At 50.7% G+C, this 21,145-nt stretch overlaps 2 protein-coding genes across 9 annotated transcripts in view; both read right to left on the bottom strand.

The window, feature by feature from the left end:
- Positions 1–3,590: 3,590 nt before the first annotated feature.
- On the bottom strand, positions 3,591–9,869 carry SMIM12 (small integral membrane protein 12). 4 transcript variants are annotated; one of them, XM_055254991.2, is made up of 2 exons: positions 9,738–9,869; positions 3,591–6,028 (listed from the first exon to the last, which is right to left on the bottom strand). In XM_055254991.2, the coding sequence occupies exon 2, from the start codon at positions 6,021–6,023 to the stop codon at positions 5,745–5,747; it is 279 nt and encodes a 92-aa protein (XP_055110966.1). In that variant the 5' UTR covers positions 6,024–6,028; positions 9,738–9,869; the 3' UTR covers positions 3,591–5,744. The 4 variants fall into 4 exon arrangements, with proteins under 4 accessions (XP_055110966.1, XP_055110969.1, XP_055110967.1 ...); XM_055254994.2 differs by having other exon boundaries at positions 9,516–9,811; XM_055254992.2 differs by lacking the exon at positions 9,738–9,869 and adding an exon at positions 7,714–7,814.
- A 5,612-nt stretch (positions 9,870–15,481) lies between these two features.
- Positions 15,482–21,145, bottom strand: part of DLGAP3 (DLG associated protein 3) — a 64,094-nt gene continuing 58,430 nt past the window's right edge. For all 5 annotated transcript variants that reach the window (XM_055254715.2, XM_063627889.1, XM_063627892.1 and 2 more), the window contains 4 exons: positions 18,774–19,258; positions 17,705–17,796; positions 17,097–17,240; positions 15,482–16,347 (listed from right to left, as the gene is read on the bottom strand). In XM_055254715.2, coding sequence (XP_055110690.1) covers positions 16,129–16,347; positions 17,097–17,240; positions 17,705–17,796; positions 18,774–19,258 — 940 coding nt within the window. In that variant the 3' untranslated portion in view covers positions 15,482–16,128. The remainder of the gene's footprint in view (positions 16,348–17,096; positions 17,241–17,704; positions 17,797–18,773; positions 19,259–21,145) is intronic.

The raw sequence follows: 21,145 nt of genomic DNA, 5'->3' as shown, positions 1-21,145 counted from the left end.
TGTCACTGCACTCCAGCCTGGGTGACAAAGTGAGACTCTGTCTCAAAAAAAAAAAAAAAAAAAGATTACCTCGAAGTGTTGCAGACTCTGTTGCTCTGTTGCATCCACAACCCATGAAGGAAGACGGCCGGGGCGAGATGGTTATGCAAATTACTCCAGCTGCACTTAGCAGCTTAGGCTCAGAGAAGGAGAAATGAAATTGCAGCAGGGGTTGGAAGTGAAGAAACTGGGCAGTGAGAGAGGGAATAAGGGCCCTAAGGACTTTGGATTCTTCTAGATGGAAAAGCTGCCCTTGCTGGGGCGCTAGTGAAGATTTTTTAAATCTGAATAATTAGAAGGGCCCATTTGGCATTTTTTAACAAAAAACAAAGCCAGGGTTTACTTTTGTATTATGTGAAAAGGATCTGATTAACAGAAAATTGATGTTAACAAGTTTAATTCAAAAAGAATAAACTGTTTTTTAAGTACCAGAGGCACTGCTGGAACAAGATGAAAACTGATACACCAGTTACTAATTACTCTTCACTCTTCAGACTGATTCCCCTAAAGACTTCTATTTAGCAAATACTATAAAATAGGCTGTGTACAGGAAAGAAATAATAGCACATGTATTTGTATTTTATTATTCAGACTGGCTGCCATCCCAACTAGATAAAGGAGGTTTTACTGGGCTGTAATATCTAGCACTTGCATGTTTTCAGAGCACTCTAAACTGGTTTTCTCACTCTTTTCACACGATCAGCAGGGAACACGTTCCCCATTTTGCAGGGAAACCAAGGCCAGTAGAGGTGAAGCGGCATACCCCAGGTCACCACTCACATCTCTTGCCTCCGAGTCCAAGGCCCTTTCCTCTCCCAATTCGCCTGATCTGTGACCTCCTGGGCATTCAGGCCAATCTGCTTCTCTCTGACTTTGCAGACTGCACTGATGGAACTACCACTAAGGCAGGTGTGAAGCCTGCAGTCTCCTGACCAGCTTGTGCTTCTTGGTTCTTATGCAAGCCAGTTCTTTCTGTGAAATATTTCTAAGCAGCTCTCAACCACCAGGTCTATGAGGGTCCCTGTTGTCCCTCAGCCAAGGCTGCTCTCTCCCCTAGATCCCTACCTCACCAGGGTCACAAGGATACACACAACTATTGCAGGAAACGTAGGTTCTTCCTGCAATACAATTAAAACTGCTAACATTTACTGAGTACCTACTGGTTGTTGTGAGGATGAGGTAATGTATGTAAAGTTTTAGCATAGTCTGTGACAATGTATGTAAAGTTCTTAGCATAGTCACTATGCTAAGAACCTTATATAATTAGCTCATCCTCACAACCCAACAAAAATTCTTACCCCTATTTTACAGGTGAGGATATTGAGGTTCAGAAGGGCTAAGTGACTTGCCCAAGGTCATCAGTTAATTCTTGAGGCAGTATTCATAACTCAAGTCTGTCAGACTCTAGAATCCACTTTATTTTTCCTCTGCTACACTGCCCTAGCTCCCTACCCTACAAGAACTTAGAGATCTAAAGCAAAGTAGAAAAGGAAAAGTGAGGCAAGACGGAGGGGCTTTTACATTTTCACTGCCTGGCTCCCCACCCAGACTCTGGCAAGGCTAATTCCATGATGTTTCACTCAGCAGCAGTCCCGCCAGCCTGAAGCCCTGGGGAGCTGACCAGAGTCAAAAGGCTCCCTGGCAGGCTTGTTCTGGCAGCTGCCCAGCCGACTTGTGCTAACACAGCAACAGGCACAGGAAAGGGTCTAGAAAGAGTGGAAAAGCACCAGACACTGAACCGCTGCAGGGAGAGAAGTGATTCCTGCCGTGCTCAGACAGGACCCTATACTAAAGCCACCACCATCACGGGGCTGGGAAGAGACGGGAGGAAGGAGGGGGAGCAAAAAGCCCCAAGCACGTCCACTCACTCATGTGTTTCGGTGAACTGTGACTGGAAGGCCAGTTAAAAAGAGGGTCACATGCCTCCAAGGTGAATCCGCAAGCATGGAAGAAAACCGGTCTGCACCTTGGTCCATCCCAGCAACCCTGACCTGTCTATACCCACATCCACATAAACCTTGCTATCTAATGTCACCTGAGCAGAGACAAAAGCACATATACTATCTTACAGCCACCGCAATGGCTGATTTCAGCCAGCCTGTGGGAAAGAAAGATCTAGCTGAGAATACTAATAGAGGAAGAATACTAATTGCTAGAGGAAAAAATTCAGTGACGACGTGCCCTTGGAAAGGAAAGAATTTAAAAAGGGACACAATCAAAGTGAGACTGAAAGAAGGGAGCCACCTGGATTCCCAAAGATAGGGGTCTCTCGACCAGACACCGAGTGGAGGCCAACGGGCGGTGACAGGGATATTTTAAAAGATCTGAAAATCCAAAAATGTCCATGGGAAATGTGTTTGCTATTATTTCTGCAGGCTTTCCATCCTCACGTTTTTCTTGGGTTATTAAGCTGCCTTTGTACAGGATGCCCAAAAGTGTTTTCAGGGAAACCAATTCTGGAATCTAATATTTGTAACAAGTTGTTAGATCGCAAAAAAAAAAAAAAAAAAAAAAAAAACATATTTCTTAGGTGTCATCAGAAGGAGGGGGCAGTTTGAGAGGTCACAAATTGGCAGCCACTAGGTCAAATTAACCCCACGGGTATGATAGCATGCTTAGAATTTTGTATAATGAATTATCAACACTTAAAAATCAGAAGGTTACACACACCAAAAAAACCCTAAATTTCTAGCATCTTTTCTTCTTTTTTTTTTTTTACCCCCTCTGGAGCTCTTAGAACATCTTTTAGAAAAATTCAAAAATCTAGTACCACTGGATGAGCAGCAGATTGGAAGGTGAGTCGCCACTGCCCCCTTACGGCAGGTCTGTGCTTTCTGACAGCGTGGTGGCTCATTTGTCACCTGACCTCAGTCAGCACCAGTTGTTTGGTTTAGCCCAGGGAAGTGATTGCAGGCTTGGTAATGCCCAGGACTGCCATAGGGTGGCAGCACTTGTGTGCCCATGAGGCCTGCTCATCAGCCAGAACCTGCAGCCAGAACCAGAAATCTCCTTACTTGGTAGCTGAGTCTCTCCCCAGGCTCCATCGGATTTGTTCCCTGGGAAGCAACAGCAGCTCATTTCCGCATTCCCACTAGGCCTCAGGGACCTAGAAGAAGCCAACGACTCGACCTGCTCCCTCCTCTCAGGCCACCACCAGGTCCTGGAAGGCACCTCCAGCTGGTACCTCTTCACAGCTGGCACCTCTAACTGTTCAGGAACTCCACCCTCACCCACCTGTGAACACCATCAGGCCTCAGGAGAGAGAACCTAAGAAGCAGGGCCAATACCCACTTCCTTTTAGAGGCAGATTAATTCATCAAATGCTCACTACTGCCCTTTGCTGACTTTAGTTAAACATCAGTCGGCTTCAAGAGGCAACAGCTTCTTATGCTTCTTCCTGCCCTCTGCTTTTACCCCCCTCACAGTCTTACCAGCAACGTCTTAAGTGGTAACATTTAGAAGAAACTCCTAGAGCCCTTTTGGAAAGACATTTGGTGTTATGCATGAGATCCTCAAAACTGCTCATTTATCCCATTTCATCCAAAATGACATTTACTATTTTTACTGTTTATTCCAAAACGCAGGAAAAGCTTCATATAAGATATTCATTGCAGTATCTAAACGAGTGAACAACCAGAAACAATTCAAACGTCCAGCAATATGGAAATTGTCCAGGATAAACTTATGCCATATTCCCACTTGATAGACAATTATGTTGCTATTAAAAACAGCTACAGCCGGGCACGGTGGCTCATGACTGTAATCCCAGCACTTCAGGAGGCCAAGGCGGGCAGATCACAAGGTCAGAAGTTCTGAGACCAGCCTGACCAACATGGTGACACCGTCTCTACTAAAAATACAAAAATTAGCCGGGCGTGGTGGTGTGCACCTGTAATCCCAGCTACTCAGGAGGCTGAGGCAGGAGAATCGCTTGAATCCAAGAGGTGGAGGTTGCAGTGAGCCAAGATCACGCCACTACACTCCAGCCTGGGCAATACAGCGAGACTCCATATTTAAAAAAACAACAACAACAACAAAAAACTACAGACCGCCAGGCATGGTGCCTCACACCTGTAATCCCAGCACTTTGGGAGGCCAAGGCAGACAGGATCGCTTGAGGTCAGGAGTTCGAGACCAGCCTGGCCAAGATGGTGAAACCCCCGTCTTTACTAAAAACACAAAAACTAGCCAGGCATGATGGTGCGCGCCTGTAATCCCAGTTACTTAGGGAGCTGAGGTAGAAGAATCGCTTGAACCCAGGAGGCAGAGGTTGCAGTGAGCCAAGATCATGCCACTGCACTCCAGCCTGGGTGACAGAATGAAATTCCATCTCCAAAAAAAAAAGAAACTACAGGCCAAGGCCGGAGGATCACTTGAGCCCAGGAGTTTGAGACCAGCCTGGGCAACATAGTGAGACCTGGTTCTACAAAAAAATTTAAAAATTAGCTGGGCACGGTGGCATACTCCTGTAGTCCCATCTACTTGAGGAGCTGAAGTGGGAGGATCACTTGAGCCCAGGAGGTCAAGGTTGCACTGAGCCATGATTGTACTACACTCCAGCCTGTGTGACAGTGAGACCCTGTCTCCAAAAAACCAATTATGATGACCATATAAAGTGGAAAAATGATAATAGTGAGAAAAGTATGTAAAATTAAGTGTACAGTAATGATAACTATCTTTAAAACCTGTGCAGAGAATTAGTAAAAGACAACAAAATGTTAACGGTTGTTATTAACGAGCTGGGAACATGGGTGACCTTTTTAAAATCCCCACCAAATTTTCTTGAATGTGCGTATATACTTTTACAGGGAAAGGCACCTATGTGTGTGTATGTGTGGTCTACTTCCATTTAGACTTGAAGGTGCTACAGCCAATTGTAATAATTGTAAAAAGGTTCCTGGGAATCTGTGCCTCCAGGGTTCAGTGCAACCGCACTAGTAAAGCAGTTTCCAGGGCTCCTTGGCACCCTTTAATACCAATGTTATCCTGCTGTAAAATGCCTGGACTTGCCTAACTCCTAAGACCCCCAGATACCATCTGGATGATAAGATTCGATCATTATGGTTCTCAGATACCACTTTAATCAGGTTTTTCACTATACAGTGATGGGGGTAGAAGATGGTGACTGTTTTCAAGCAAATTCACGAGGCACATGTTCGTCCCTGCCCCAAAGTGAACAGTCTGGGCTTCCCAGAACAGAAAAATGCTTTCTTTCCCAGGGGAATCCCATTCCTGAGCTGACAAGACAGATTTCAGTAAGAATGAGCACAAAGGACAGGGCAAAATAGTGAAGGGAGCCAGGTGCATATTTGAATTCTTTCCAGTGCAGACTGGAACTAGACATGCAGGTGTCCCTCCTAAAGGCAACGCCCAAATCCCAGCCATTCCCACTAGAGGCCAAACCGCCTGCCCACAGAGATTGACAGCCAACGTTCATCTCATAACCCTCCTCCCAGCAGTGCACCAGTAAACTCAGATGCCTGAGTGCTTGTGGCCACCACACAACAGATGCGGCCTTCCTCTTCACTGGCCCCTCGGCTGCTGCTGGGTCTGCCTGGCCATCAAGGACCAGCCAGTATTTGTGTGGTGTGGGAGGGGCCGGAATAAGCAACAAAGCCAATCAGATGTGGGTTCTGGGGCTCTGTCAACATGGTAGCAGGACAAGTCACCACCCACGGTAGGACCATAGGGCTCTGTGTCCTCCATTAATTCTTCTCTGGGCGGTTTCTGTTCAGCACAGCTTTCGGGGCAAATTCTAGCTTGTCCTTAAGGCTCACCACCTGCGTGTGGTCCTTGCCTAGAAGCTCGTCCAGCTTGCGATCCTCCCGGCGCTCTGAGATGCTCTTTTCCTCCTCCACGGGCTGGGGGTCCTTTCCCCTGATGAACCATTCCAGGTGGTAGCCCACAGCCCCGACCACGAAGGCGACAGGGAATGTGACATAAGGAGCATAGGTACGAACCACGGTCCAAAACACAGGCCACATGACATCTGCAGAAGAGCACAAGGCAGCATTAGAGAACCCAGCATCATCTCCCACCAAATAAGAGCAACCCACTAGGGCTCTCCACTTACCAGGCAGCCTGGCACAATTTTTTTTTCTTTCTTTTTTTTTTGAGATGGAGTCTTGCTCTGTCGCCCAAGCTGAAGTGCAGTGGCACGATCTCAGCTCACCGCACCCTCCACCTCCCAGGTTCAAGCAATTATCTGCCTCAGCCGATAAGTAATCCCAAGTAGCTGGGATTACAGCTAATTTTTGTATTTTTTTAGTAGAGACAGGGTTTCACCATGTTGGTCAGGCTGATCTTGAACTCCTGACCTCATGATTCGCCCACCTCGGCCTCCCAAAGTGCTGGGATTACAGGCGTGAGCCACCACATCTGGCCAGCCTGGCACAATTTACTGAGCACCCACCCCCGTGCAGAGCAATGCGAGAGGTGGGTCCCTGAAATAATCTAGGAAATTTCAAAAGATTCCATTGTTAGGGAAGAAGGAAGGATCTCCATTTTACGGACTGTACCCTTTGACAAGTGTGCACCAATATATGACAATGTTCCCCACGAGGGGACCTCTGAGCCTTACCTAATAGAGCTTCAAGCCTATTGTTGACCCCAGGACCTAGTCTGCCAACATTTCAAGAAGGGAAAAAGACGCCTTTCTCTGCTCTATTAAATTTCTCCATGAGCATAGCCAGCCACCTTTTCCCCATAACACACAATTCTATGATGAATCTCCTGCCTCCAGGATATGAAAAGTCGTTCCTTTTCCTCATGTAAAGCATAAGGAGCATATTTAAACAGTCAAATACATAATGCATTATCTAATTATTCTGGATTTTAGGTAAATAGATAATGGTTTTATCCTATTCTGAACCTGGCTTTTCTAACAATGGGACAAACCTATGCTTTACAAATCTGCTGACTAAACCACTTCCAAAATATCCTATCTTGGTTAAAGACGGTGGCTCACACCTGTAATCCCAGAACTTTGGGAGGCTTGTAATCCCCATTACTCAGGAGGCTGAGGCAGGAGAATCACTTGAACCTGGCAGGCGGAGGTTGCAGTGAGCTAAGATCACGCCACTGCACTCCAGCCTGGGCAGCAGAATGAAACTCCGTCTCAAGAAAAAAAAAAATCCTATCTTCAACCAAACCCATACTCTCATATTTACATAAAAAGCTCCTGAAAATATCACAAATCATTATACATACTCTGGTTACCACAGAACTTGAAATTTTCTGTGAAAAACCACCGTACAAGCCTGGGGGGCGGGGGTGGGGCGAGGAGTGGAGTGGAATGGCCTCAGGGCTTCCTGAAATGAAGTAGGGCAATACCAAAGTAATGTAAAAACACACAAATTGGATCACTCTAATGGCCATTCTGTCTCAAATGATTATTACCATTATTATCAGTTATCAAAGATCATTCAACAGTTATAATAACACAGCTACCATTTATTGGGCACTTATTACATGCTAGGCCTTGGGCTAGGTACTTCATATACACTCACTCTCTTAATCCTCGTGTCCACCACGTGAGGTAGATACATAACCCACTATCAGGGAGTTAAGAGACTTGCCCAAAAGTATCCACTAAAAGATCTTTCTGTTTATGCCCCCGTAGGTATTTCTCCAACACAACTATCTCTGATCTAAAGTGAACAATCGAAATCTCACCAAGGATAAGATGATTCTCCCCCTCTCTCTTTGGTTCCAATTCTCTTTGACGGAATCCCAGTGTTCTCTGGACATAACACTATAAGGCAGCGGTCCCCAATCTATATTTGGCACCAGGGACCAGTTTCGTGGAAGACAATTTTTCCACGGATGGGGGTTGGAGAGGGATGGTTTCGGGATGAAACTGTTCCAGCTCAGATCATCAGGCATTAGATTCTCAAAAGGAGCACACAACCCAGATCCCTCGCATGCGCAGTTCACAATAGGGTTTGCACTCCTGTGAGAACCTAATGCCGCTGCTGATCTATCAGAAGGTGGAGCTCAGGCGGTAATGCTTGCCAGCTCGCCCACCGCTCACCTCCTGCTGTGCAGCCCAGTTTCTAATGGGCTGAAGACCACCACTGGTCTGTGGCCCAGGGGGTTGAGGACCCCTGCAATAAGGCAGCATCATGAAATTTAAAAAAAAAACTGCAGCATCTCCAAGACTCCTCCCCTTCCTTATTGTCTTAGCACCAGGCACTATGATGACAATTTACACACTAATCATCATCTGATCCTCATAACACCTCTATGATGTAGGAATTATTAGCCCAGACTCTTGTTAAGGCCACAAAGGCTCACAGACATTATGTTAACTTATCCAAGATCACTAGAAGTGACAGAGCCACTGATTTTGAACCCAGGCCTCTCCAATTTCAAAGCCTACACTCTTTCTAGTGGGAAGAACACACTGCAGAGGTATATGGTTTCTGTCCAAATCCTGGACTTAGGGAGAGCTTCCTACAGTTTTTTTCCCATCAGCCTGGCATTTCATTACCTAGAAGAGCTTCCCTTTTCCCAAACTCTGAGATTGTACTCAGGGATTTGTGAAATTCAGAGATATGGTAATAGTTAAAAGAGGCACCTCTGAAGAATCCCAAACCTAATACTTCTCCATTTTACTTCCACCTTTAAAGCAAGTCCTCTGTATAAGTAAATGCTTCCCTGAATAGCAATTGTCCATTCGGATTTCCAGATGTGTCTTAAAACATATCGAGCATGAGTTCACAACTATCTCTCACATGCAGCATAAAGTCTCTGACTACCGTCCTGCTCACATTGTAATCATTCCCAAATAAGTCAATTCATTCCTTTATTCGACACTTATAACCACCTACTCTGTGTCAGGCACGATGCTGGCTTACCCTGTCTGCGTTTCTAAAGACACTTTAAGCTCCAAAAGGCTAAGAACCATGTCTGTCTGGCCCAATTGTGCCCTATCCATCCAGGCACCTCTCCCACCCTGCCTGGCAGAGTGCCCAAAAAAGGTCTGCTGAACGAATGAATGACAGCCCAAACAACTCCCTAGTGTAAAATCACAACATCCTCCACCCACTCTCCCCCAAAAGGTGGCAGGAGCATAACGGATGCCTTTGCTGATTACAAAAGCCTAAAGATTCCACCACAGTCGCCCCCAGGCAGGGTATAACAATGGAAGAGGCACAAGTGTCTGAAAAACACTGTGACGCATATTTCCAGCCCGGCATGGAGGACGTCTGCCAAAAGCATCCGGTAAAGGTCAACTGGGCTGCTAGGAAACCTGCCCCAGTGCGGGGGCCCGGAGGCCCAACGAGGCCAGAAGCCGTAGTCCCAAGTTCAAGAACTGCTAACAAGGACAGAGGAGGCCTGAGAAGGCGGAAGAATTAACCCTGAGAGTCACTCGCGCGCACTCCAGGAATGGGAGCGCAAGTGAGGTGAGGGTCCATCCAAATGGCTACCCTTCTCCTTTCTGTGGGGCTCCCGGTCCCCTGTCCCTAGCCCACCTAATTCATGGCCTCATCAACGTCTGTCCTCATTGAGGTGCCGAGAAGCCCTGTCAGCGGAGGGCTACCTGGGCTCCCAGACTTGGCACCAGAACACCCGCCAGACAGGGGGGCTGGCAGATCTGGCCGGGACCGGGGCGGACCCTAGGGATCACTCCTCCCGTAACTCAGAGGTTACTGGCCTGGGCTGACCCGACCTGCTCGCCGGGACCGCGCGCTCACCTGCGGCCCAGCCCACACTCCCCAGTGCGGCCCCCGCTCTCCGCCCGCTCGCCGGGAGCACGGAAGTCGCAGCTCCCAGCGGCCCGCGGGACCTTGCCCTGTGACCCTGCCCACTTGCCGCCGGCTCTCTCGGAGCGCAGGGATTGGCTGAGCTTTAGCCAAAGGACGGAAGGAAGCAAGGCGTCCGCAACTGCGCCCCACTGCGCTGAAATGGACGTCGCGCCCCCTGGTGGCCGGGAGGTTTCTCAGTGATGTCGCCACGTGCTTTCTGCGTGGAAAAAGTGAGAGATCATCCAGTCATCTTTTTCAACTGATGTTTATTAGGTGTCTTCTAAGACCTAGGTCTGGGCACGCAAAAACAAAAGACATGATCCCTGACCTCAAGAAGCTCTTCTTAGGAGAGTATAATTTAGTGCTTTAAGACCTGTTGGGAGCCGGGCTAGCTTTCTAGTGACCTTGGGTACATTATTAACCTGTCTGAGCCTCCCTTCCCCTTCTGTGTAGAGGTAATAACACCCATTTCGCAAGGATGGTGTGAGAGTTGGATGAGATAATATTTGTAAAGTACTGTGGCAGGCACAAAGCCAGCAGGGAAATAAATGTGGCTATTGTTAGTGTAAAAATAATTCAAATATAGTAAAACCTAAGTATTACATGACCCCTTGGGTGCAAGTATTCACTTCCTCCTCTGTGTCCCCACTGTACCCTATACAGACATCAATTTTATCATATACAGAAAAGTCCCAAAGCTCAAGCTTCTTAATGCTCCCACAAGGCCCTTCCCACCCTCATCCCACTAATCTCAGCCTGCATATTTATTTTGCTTGCACATACTAAACCCGGCAGACCACACTGTTTCACACCTCAGTGCCTTACTGATGCTTTTTCATCTACCTTCCCACCTTTTTTTTTTTTTCAGTTTCACTCTTGTTGCCCGGGCTGGAGTGCAATGGCACGATCTCGGCTCACCGCAACCTCCACCTCCCAGGTTCAAGCGATTCTCCTGCCCCAGCCTCCCGAGTAGCTGGGATCACAGGCATGCACCACCACGCCAGGCTAATTTTGTATTTTTAATAGAGAAGGGGTTTCTCCATGTTGGTCAGGTTGGTCTCGAACTCCCGACCTCAGGTGATCCGCCCGCCTCGGCCTCCCAAAGTGCTGGGATTACAGGCGTGAGCCACTACGCCTGGCTGCTTTTTTTTTTTTTTTTTTTTTTTTTTTACAAGATCTCGCTCTGTCACCCAGGCTGGAGTGCAGTGGCACAATCATAGCTCACTGCAGCCTCAACCTCCTGGGCTCAAGGGATCCTCCCACTTCAGCCTTCCGAGTAGCTGGGACCACAGATGCACACCACCAGGCCTGGCTAATTTTTGTACTTTTTGTAGAGACCGAGTTTCACCATGTTGCTCAGGCTGGTCTCGAACTCCTGAGCTCAAGCAATCTGCCCGCTTCAGCCTCCCAAAGTGCTGGGATTACAGGCATAAGCCACCGTGCCTGGCCATGTAGTGCCCTTCCCACCTTTCTTTACTATGCCAGATTGTGCTCTGGCACAATTTTCAAGCTTAAGGGTCACCTCCAGAGGACGCCTCATACATAGACTGCTTATCACATTAGATACCCTTCCTCTGTTATCTCAAACGGCTCAAAGCTAAGCTCTGGCAGTGAAGATGGAGAAAATGGAGCAGTATTGTAGGGGCTAAGGTTCACTGAAAATCAACTGACAAAAGGCAGATTAATAGGAGAAAAGACATACAAAATTTTATTTTAACGTGCATAGCACGGGGCGGGGGGGCGAGGGGGCGGGAAGGGAAGGGTCACAGGAGAATGATTACCCAATAACCCAATGGGGTACAGAAGCGTATACACTCTTTTTCATAGGGGAAGGGGAGAGATGGAGAATATAGACAATTCTTCTGAGGGCAGCAAGTGATTCTTAGGGCGAAAAAATGGACAGAAATTAACTTGTAAATGATTCTCTTTAGAATTTGAATGAGCCCGAGAAGCAGGCACCAACTTGTGAAAAATCCATCCAGGCGTAGTTGGCTTCCTCCGTCTTCTTTTCTGAGATAGATGAGATTTCCCAGAGGGGAGGAAGGCAATTTTGTTTCTTTTGGAAAGACGTTTTCTTGATCAGATTAGGAAATTCTAGAGAGAGTGCCTCCCTATACTTGGGAGAGAAGGTTAGAGGGACCTTGATTCTGAGGCAGCTTCGAAGGCCTCTCAGCATGTCAAAGCGCCAGTCTTTGGGGTATCGCTTTCTGAGCCCCAACAGTACAAAGAAATATTTAGGAGACTGTTGTTAGCAGAACCGGTTCACTAATTGAATATGTGGAGAGGAGAAGGGAACAGAACTGCCCAGAGTAACTGGCATTTGGTCAGCCAATCATGTGCTAGGCATTGGGGATGCAAAAATGACTGGGACCAACCTGCCTCCAGAGTTCTCTGACTAAAGAAACAGATGGGTCTACAAAATGTCAATAGAATGTAAGAAATGTGATGACAGAAGTATACACACGCAGCACAGAGCAGGATCTTCAGCCCAGCCAGGAAGATTCAGGGAAGGCTCCCTAGACGAACCAGGCCTTGAGCTGAGTCTTGAGTCATGGCTAGCAGTTCCCTCAAGCAGAATTGCTGAGGGGCTCAGGAGCATAGACTTAGAAATCAGATAGCCATGGGTTCAAATCCTGACTCTTGTCTGCTTATCTCAGAAAAGCTATTTACACTCTTCGTTTTAAAAAAAAAGACAATAATAGTACCCACTCCTAGGGTTGCTGTGAGTATTAAATCACCTAAATGTGTATAAAGTGCTTGGCATAGTAGTTTGCACCTTCTCAGTGCTCAGTAAATGGTTATTGACATGTTAAGTATTTCCCAACTGTATTGCTCCTTCGTAATGTCCTATGTCCATTCGTGGCATTACTCATTCATTAAGCCAGAAATCTGAGTGACACCTTCAAGGCGTCCCATCTTTGCGTTATTCTCCAGATCCAGCTTATGGCACGTATGCCTCCTAAATGTCTATCAAAGTCAACATCAGTATCTCTTACCTGGACCACTTTGGCAGCTCCCTGAATGGTCTCCCTGCTGTCTTGTTGCCCCCTCCAGTCCATTTCCTTTCTTTTGGCCGTAGTTTTATCTTTCAAATAAAACTATGAGGTTTCCATCTCAGCCCCCCACCCCCAAATCTATGGGTCCCTTCTGGCCATATCTCCTCCATGCCCTCCACAGCCACCATAACCTGTCACCCTCTCCAGCCTATGCTTTCATTCCCAACACACATGTGTTTCCATGGCTTTGCCCAGGTTGGTCCCTTGGCTGGAAATGAATTTCTCCCTTCTCTTCCTTGACTACAAAATGCTAATTCATCCTGCAAGATCCAACTCACAAGGCAGAAGGCTTTCCCAGACTGCCTGTGCTATGGTTGTACCCTCCAAAACTTACGCTGAAATTTGTCATTGTAAGTATTAAGAGGTGGAACCTTTAAGAGGTTATTAGGCCAGGAGGGCTACACTCTCATGGGTGGAATTGACGCCCTTCTAAAAGGGCAAGTTCAACTCCCTCTTGCCCTCTCACCTGCCATGGGATGACACAGCAAGAAGGCCCTCACAAGTTGCCAGCACCTTGACACTGAATTCCCCAGCACCCAGAACTGTGAGCCAATAAATACCTGTTCATTATAAGTTACCCAGTCTGTGGTAGTCTGTTATAGCAGCACAAAATGGACTGAAACACCCTGGTTGCTAGAGGCTCTCTCCTCTCAATCCCTTGGCCCCTCTGGGAGAAGAGGTCTCCCTTTGCACCGTAACTTTCTGTTTATACGCCGGCCATGGCCAGACTGTAAGCAACTCAAGCAAAAGGACTGGACCTAATCTTTCACTGTCTATGAGGCTCAGCATAACTACCTAGGCCACAAGAAGCAAAGGAGACTCATCCACACCAGACACAGAAAACTCTATGAATAAAGTCATAGACCCATGAAATGCTGTATAAATGTAAAGGTTAAACTCAGACTCAGCCACTTCCTGGCTTCATGGTTTGAGGTAAGCTGTTTAAACCTCTCCAAGCCCGTTTCCTCATCTGTAAATGGGGGTGAAAACAATATCTGTTTTACAGCATTGCTGTGAGTTCAAACCTCACCCATGCCCCAATTTTAGAGATGATAAGACAATCTCAGAGAGGTAAAACGGACCCAGCCCTTCTACTGGAGACCTTTGGACAGTCATCCAATTTAAGTCTTCCCAAAGCTGGCTGCTCAGAATCTTGTGAAGCACTTGTTAAAACCTTATTCAAAGGCAGAGTCTATTCACTAAGTCTTGCACCAGGCCCAGGAGTCTGTATGGGATCACCTCCAAACTGACTGCTTTTGGGAATTCAGATCACATTCGAGCCCTCCTCACCTTCCAGGCTCCTGTGTGTATGTGGACCATCTCTTGCTTTTCCAAAGTTGTCTACCAAACCAGTCTATAAAACGTTCATGCCACTCCTCTGTTCAAAACCCGTCTACGGCTCCCTACAGCCCACAGGACCCAGGCCACCTGCCTCAATGAGACCCAAACACTGATATAATCAAGTCTCTGTGCTCCCAATGTCTCTTCCTCCTCCAGGCCTTTGCACAGCTGTTCCCTGATCTTGGAACATTCTTCCCAGCCCTGGCCCTCCTTCAGCAGCTAATCTCTAATCATCTTCCTGGCACTCAGTCCTGTATTTTAACTGCTTGCTTATTTGTCTGTTTTTCCCATATGACCATAAGCTCCATTAAGGGTAGAAACTACAATCTCGTTCAGGGCTATTCCTGTGGCGCCCGAAAGTGATAAATGTCTGCTGGACAAATGAATGAGAAGAATTAGCTGACCCAGTGTGGCCCAGAAAAGCAGCCAATCCTGAAGGCTTTTCCTCCTGCCTGGAGGTGACACACCAACCCAAAGGACTGCTCAAGGAGTGGAAAGGGGCTTGCTGGGTGAAGAATGCCATCAGCCCTCTCTGGTCTAAGAAGCCTGCAAAGCTAAAAGCTCATGATTTGGCATTAGACCTGGGTCCGCCTCAGACAGGTCCTGTAACCTGCCCTGAGCTTTGGCTTTCTCTTCTGTTGTAAGGACCAGCCACATTCATGTAAAGCACTCACCCCCTGCCTGACCCACACTGACCACTCAATAAAGCCATCGATACTAGGTTCCGGTTGCCATTTAGCTTCCCAGGAGAGCTCTGTTCTTTGTACTTCCTCTTCCCCCACCCCAGCCTCCACCAAGGTGGCCACCCATAGGAGGCATCAGAAAATGCGGCAGGGACTGAAGTTTTTCTGCTGCTGATCAGGAATGACTGGAGCAGAAGGAACATTGTGCCCCTAGGGGAAGGGAAACCAATTATTTGTCAATACCTAACGATAACCACACTCCCGGTTTATTAAGCACATGCTGCGTGCCCGGCGAGCTCCGGACTTCCCTCTCCGGGGGAACCCTGCGGACTGGGAGGCAGAACGGGATACACCGAAACAGGAAGAACGGAGAGCTTGACACCCTCCCTCTCTTCACCCCACCTGGGCCCCTCCAGGAGGGTCCAGGCCCTTACTGTGGGCATCAGGGGGCCGAATCTCCTTTCCACCAGCTGGCCCATCCCTGGAAGGAGCTCAGGCAACCCCTGCTGTCTCCAAACCAAGAGAGTGGGCTCCTGGCCCCTTCTCCCTTCACCCCCGTCCTCCCACACACGGGATGGAGGTGGCCTCTTCTGGAGAGAGCAGCTGGCTCGAGTGCAGTTCTGCCGTTTTATTTTTCCTGGGATATTCAAGGGGATGTGGGAACAGCCACAGGTGTGGTGAGGGGAAGCCCCCATCTCCCCTCCCCAGCCGCTGGGAAAGGGGAGAGGCCCAGGCGCCCTGGTCCTGGGTTGGTCCAGCCACTGTGGTCCCTGGGCCTGGTGGGCAGAGGGCTGAGGATGGAGCCCCTGGGAAGACGGGGCGGGCTCCTAGGCGGGGTTCGGGATTCTTCATAAAAAGCCACGAAGCTTGATCCCCACGAAGCCCAGCCCCGCGGGGTGGGGGGGAGGGGATGCAGAGCCCAGATGAGGGACCCGGCCCGGCCTGGCCCGTGGGGGGAAAGAATGGCAGAGATGGTGCCCATGGGGAGGAGGTGGGGACAAAGCGTCGGACCAGGTGGGCGGAGGATCCAGGTGAGGGGCGCAGGGCGGAGAGGCACGGCCCCCTGCCCAGCCCGGGCGCCTTCGCGTGGGATCAGTAAGGTAAAAAACCCACGAGAGTGTGACGGGCCCGGGGGCCGGGGCGTGCGGTGCCGGTGGGGCGGGCGCACGGGGCGGCCCGCGTTCACAGTGACCTCGACGCTGGGTGTACAGTACGGGTGGAGAACCGCGGGCCCGGGCCGGGCTGGGCGGGCCGGACCAGTCACAGCCTGGTCTGGGCCTCGGGGATGTAGATCTCGATGCTGTCGGCGCTCTCGGTGGCCGAGCTGTGGCGGAAGGAAGCGGCGCGCTTGGCCGCCAGGAGCCGCTTGCGCGCTTCCTGCCGCTGCCGGTCCACGGAGTCCAGGGAGCGCTCCTTCACCGGCACGCCCCGGCCCCGCAGGGGCTTCTTTGGTATCGGCGGAGGGACCTTCTTCTCCTCCTGCGAGCAGAGAGCGGCGCTGAGCTGGGGCGCCGAACCATCCCGACACCCCGGTGCCCGCCCCCGCACCCCCGCACCCCCGCGCCCGGAGCGCCGATGACCGCGTGGCTCCGAAGGCGATGGCGCTCAGACTCCGCCTCGGATCCCGTGACCTGAAGCCCCAGGTGCGCCTGTCCGACAAGGTCAAATCCCCGCATTTTTCACCAAAGCGCGGCGCGTTCGAGCGCCCCCTGGTGGCGCCGTTCTCAACCGCTCCCATCAGAGCCGGGTTTTCACTCCGGGTCCCGACCCGGAGGAGGGAGTTCCCGACCCAGGCTCCGCAATGAGGGTGCACATACCGGGCCTGGGGCCCTCACCGCAGACAAGGTCCAGCGACCTGGTGGCTGAGGGGACCCTCAAGGCTCTGCCCTCGATGCCTAGGCCCGAACTGAGGACAGTCTGTCCTTCCGTAAGGTCTACTTTTGGTCTCTCCAGCGGCAGCCGCCACCCGCCCCCCGTGCTCCCCCGCGCTGAGGAAGACTTGGGGGTTCTGGCAACTCAAGCAGTGACGAGCACTGGGGCCAAGCAGACGGCAGTGGCCACGAGCGTGGTCACTCTGGAAGGGGATGGTCACCTATCACCTGTCCAAGGCTGCCCGTGCTGTCCATGCATCCCTTCCCCTGCGCCCTTGTTCGTCCCACCCTCCACCTCTCTGGGGAGGGGAATTTCCCAGAGTCTGGCCTCTTTGCCTGAAGGGACCCCAGCCCCACCTTAGGCTCCAGGAGTTTCCAGCTGTTGGCCTTGAGTTGCTGTAGCTCCAGGAACTTGAGGGTCACATCCTCGATGGAGAGCTGTAGGAGGTCCCAGAAACCCGCCAGGTCCTGGAAGGTGGGCACAGGGAACGCAGTGGGATCCTGCAACAGAGGAAGATGGAGGGAAAGTGATTGGTCAAGGAGGTCTGAGCCCCAGCCAGGACAAGAGAAAGTCCTATCCACCCTTACTGCCAGGAAGCTCAGCCTGGGAGAGTGGGTGGGGACTGGGAGACAGGGGGACAAGAAAGAGCCCAGGCCTCCCCTTCTTGTGCACAAACACCTGGTCCTACCTCCAGGCACAAGACTCACAACTACCCCTGCAGGCATGCAGGCCTGGTCTCACCTCCAGCACACACTCACTCTGGGTCACCTGCCTGTCTCACCTCCAGCACACACACACTCTGGGTCACCTACCTGTCTCACCTCCAGCACACACTCACTCTGGGTCACCTGCCTGTCTCACCTCCAGCACACACACACTCTGGGTCACCTGCCTGTCTCACCTCCAGCACACACACACTCTGGGTCACACGTATCTGGCAGGATCTACTACCATGGGCACTCACCATGCTTTGCTGACACAGCCGGAAGAACTGCTGAACTTTCTGGGACAGGAGAAGTTGTGTGCTGCCCACAGCACTGCGGATCTTCTCCAGGACTAGAAAGCAGGAGGAAATTCAGGGAGGGAAATGATGCGTCTCCTTCCCCAGCCTCCTGGAAGTCTGCCCTGAATGACGCTGACCCCTCGGTTGCTTGGCACTGTGTATCCATCAGTCTCCTCCAGCCCCAGCCCCATCCCATCCTCAAGTTCCTAACAAGTTCTCGCTCCACTACACCAAGACTGTATCCTCAGACACTGATGTTCCCTCCTTCATACAGCCTACATTTCTTGAGTGCTCATCCTCCTTTATCCTTTCTCCCTCCCATATCAGAGAACAGACGGAAACCAGCCCCAGCCTAGCCCTATAGCCTTGGCCAGGGTGTTAGCTCAGTGACCACCCATTGGCTAAGCTTTGTTCATCACTCACCAGTGCATGCAAGACTCCTTGGCTCTTTAAGAATGACCAAGTAATTTCATGTACATAACACATCTTCATAGTCACTGTCCCCTCAACTCAGAGATTCTGGGGTAAGACTGTGTCTCCCAGTGGATCTGACTTACAGGAAGGGCCACGCTCTCCCTCGGGCCAGGGCCACGTCTCCCTGGCTGAATCTCCCTCATCTATGCCTCAGACGGGATCTGACATTGTGAACCGCCTCCCTCTCTGTAATCTTGGTCCCACCACCTGGATCCCCACACCAGTCCAGATCTGAACGGAGTTCCCTTAGTCCCCATAAACTTGGTGATTTGGACTAGCAGCCATCCACAGAAGGCCCAGCCCTTTGGCCTGCAGCGTCTGCAGTCCCAGCCCTGGCCTCCAGAGCTGCACTGTGTGCACCCTGCTCCCTTTCAAAAGCTCCTAGCATGTCTTGCTGCCAATGTTGACCCGCCACGCTCCAGTGCAGAAGACCAGTGAGGCACCAACTGAAGGGGCCTCCTGTTACACTGCAGCCCCAGCCACCCCCATCAGGGTCTCCTGAGCACGCACGAGGCCATGGTCCCCAGAGTCCCCTTGTTCCGATGCCGTGACTCACTCTCCTCGGGTAGCTCATAGTCCTCCGCCTCACGCTCCATCTGCTGGCACCAGTGCTCCAGCTTCTCCACCTCTGCCCGCAGCATCTTGATGAACCACTCGCCGTCCCGTGGGCAGGGGGACGCGCGGCCTGAGTCGGGGAGGCTACGTGAACCGCGCTCTATCCAGGAGTCACGGCGGCCGGCCCCGGGGCCAGGGGTGGGGGCGGGGGCAGGGCCGGGCGACCCATCGGTGGCCGGCGGCTCATACGGCAGTGGGTAGCCCTCGCGGTAGGCCCACTGGCCCTGCGTGTGGACCGTGCGGAAGACTGAGTAGGTGGGGGCCCGGGGCCCAGGCTGGGGCTCAGAGGCGTGCCTCTGGAAGGAGCGTCCAAACTGCAGGGCCTTGTCTTCTGTGGCCACCGTGGCCAGGCCTGCCAGGCCCTCCAGCTCCAGGTCTGCCTGCACACCGGCCGTCACACTGTTGGAGCGCTTGAACCTTGCTCGCCTGGGGAAAGGGGTGGCTGTCATCCCCCATTGCCCAGGCTCATGCCAGCTCTCACCCCCACCCCAAGCAAAAAAAAGGAAGGGAATGAGAAAGGGAACCTACAAAGTGATGGACGTTAACCTATGCACTTTAAATATATTGGTCCTTGCAACAGCTACGTACATAGTATACCTACCTATTGCACTGCCTCTAGATAGGGGTGATATCCAAGCTATTTAGCAACCAGTTCAGTCCATGGACAGAGCAGATGCTGGCATACACCAGGCAGAGCAGGCACAGACCAAAACGCTGCAGCAGTGCCCTGGAGAGGCTAGATTGTGGGGTGGGCTAGAGGGGTCACGGAGGAGCCAGAGTGGTGGCTTTTTACCAGTGAAGGCAGAAGGTATTTCAATTTTTTTTTTTTTTTTTTTTTGGAGATGGAGTTTTGCTCTTGTTACCCAGGCTGGAGTGCAGTGGTACGATCTCAGCTCACCACAACCTCCGCCTCCCGGGTTCAAGCGATTCTCCTGCTTCAGCCTCCCAAGTAACCGGGATTACAGGCATGCGCCTTTTGTCTCTTTTTTGGAAGAGGCAGGGTTTCTCCATGTTGGTCAGGCTGGTCTCGAACTCCCGACCTCAGGTTATCCACCCGCCTTGGCCTCCCAAAGTGCTGGGATTACAGGCGTGAGCCACCGCGCCTGGCCGAAGTATTTCAATATTTTAACAGATTCTGTGTCTATGCTAGTTTACACCAGCTGCACCACAGTGTCCTCAGCTCTTCCTAGAGATGAGTAAACTAAGTAAACCCAGCTTCAAAGTAGCAGAGCCAGGATTTGGACTCGGTGCTGCTGAGCTCCACAGTCCAAGCGCTTCGCACTGCACCAGCTGCTAGAACATCACAGGAAGTAATGCCTTGGGGCAGCTGGAGGTGGAGTGGGCCTGCAGCTGGGAGGACCTCTCTAGGGACCCCGATGGCTCAGCCCAGAGCCTGGCCAGACACAGTAAGTCAGTGCCAGTGGAGCTGAATTAAGTTGTTTGCAGGAATGAAACAGGGCCTGGAAATGTCTTGTCTTTGAGTTAATAATATGCAAATCTTATGCAAACCAGAAAGTCAACTGGCCTTGTTCATTTTTTCCCTGAATTCAGAGTTCTTTTCTATAAAGAAGTCAGTGGCCCCTTAAGATGCATGAGGTTGGGACCAGGCAATACTTTAAGAAGTGGGAGTCAGGAGATGTGGGAGGTGGGCAATAAACAGAAGATCAAGGTTTGGAAATTCAAGGACCACAAAAGAAAAGCCTGTGTGTCCTGAGCTACCTCCACCCCTACATGGTCAGAAGGGATTATGGGGTCAGCTCTAGGGTCCCTCCACCTCTCCAAGAGACTCTCCCAACCCCCGCAACTTCAGCCTTTCTCTTGCTGCCCAGGCCTTCTCTCCCTGCCTGCCTGCCTACTTCTCTCCAGCTGGCAGGCTGCCTGCTGGGAGCCTGTTACCATAGAAACCAGGCCCAGAAGGATGCTGCAGGACCCAGGAAGGAGAGATGCACTCATGTGCAGTCTCCAACCAGCCCTATGTCCCAACCCCCACCCAGAGAGGGAGAGGGAGAGAGAACATATCCTCATTGCCTCCCACATGGTCTTCCCCTCAGTGTCTGCCCTGTCCTGCCCTGGTCAAGGCTTGCATCCTATCTGCCCTGACGATTAGACTAGCCTCCTTTCAGATACCTCTGCCTCCATCAGTACCCTGCAGAGGAAGAGCACGGGGCCAGGAGTTAGCTCTGAGTTCTAATGCTGGCTTTGTCACCGTGTGCCTTTGTCACTCACCCTCCATCTAGGTCATCCAATGTGTATATGTGTATGTACTTAAAATATACACATTAGATATAAATATACACACATATATACATCTAA

This window comes from Symphalangus syndactylus, chromosome 12 (assembly GCF_028878055.3).
Source record: "Symphalangus syndactylus isolate Jambi chromosome 12, NHGRI_mSymSyn1-v2.1_pri, whole genome shotgun sequence".
Classification (NCBI taxonomy): domain Eukaryota; kingdom Metazoa; phylum Chordata; class Mammalia; order Primates; family Hylobatidae; genus Symphalangus; species Symphalangus syndactylus.
Note: the sequence above shows the minus strand (reverse complement) of the source record. Positions and strands in the feature narration are given on the sequence as shown.

What these genes read in the sequence shown, in the direction of transcription:
- SMIM12 (XM_055254991.2), bottom strand. Translation starts at nt 6,023, where the DNA reads ATGTGGCCTGTGTTTTGGACCGTGGTTCGTACCTATGCTCCTTATGTC.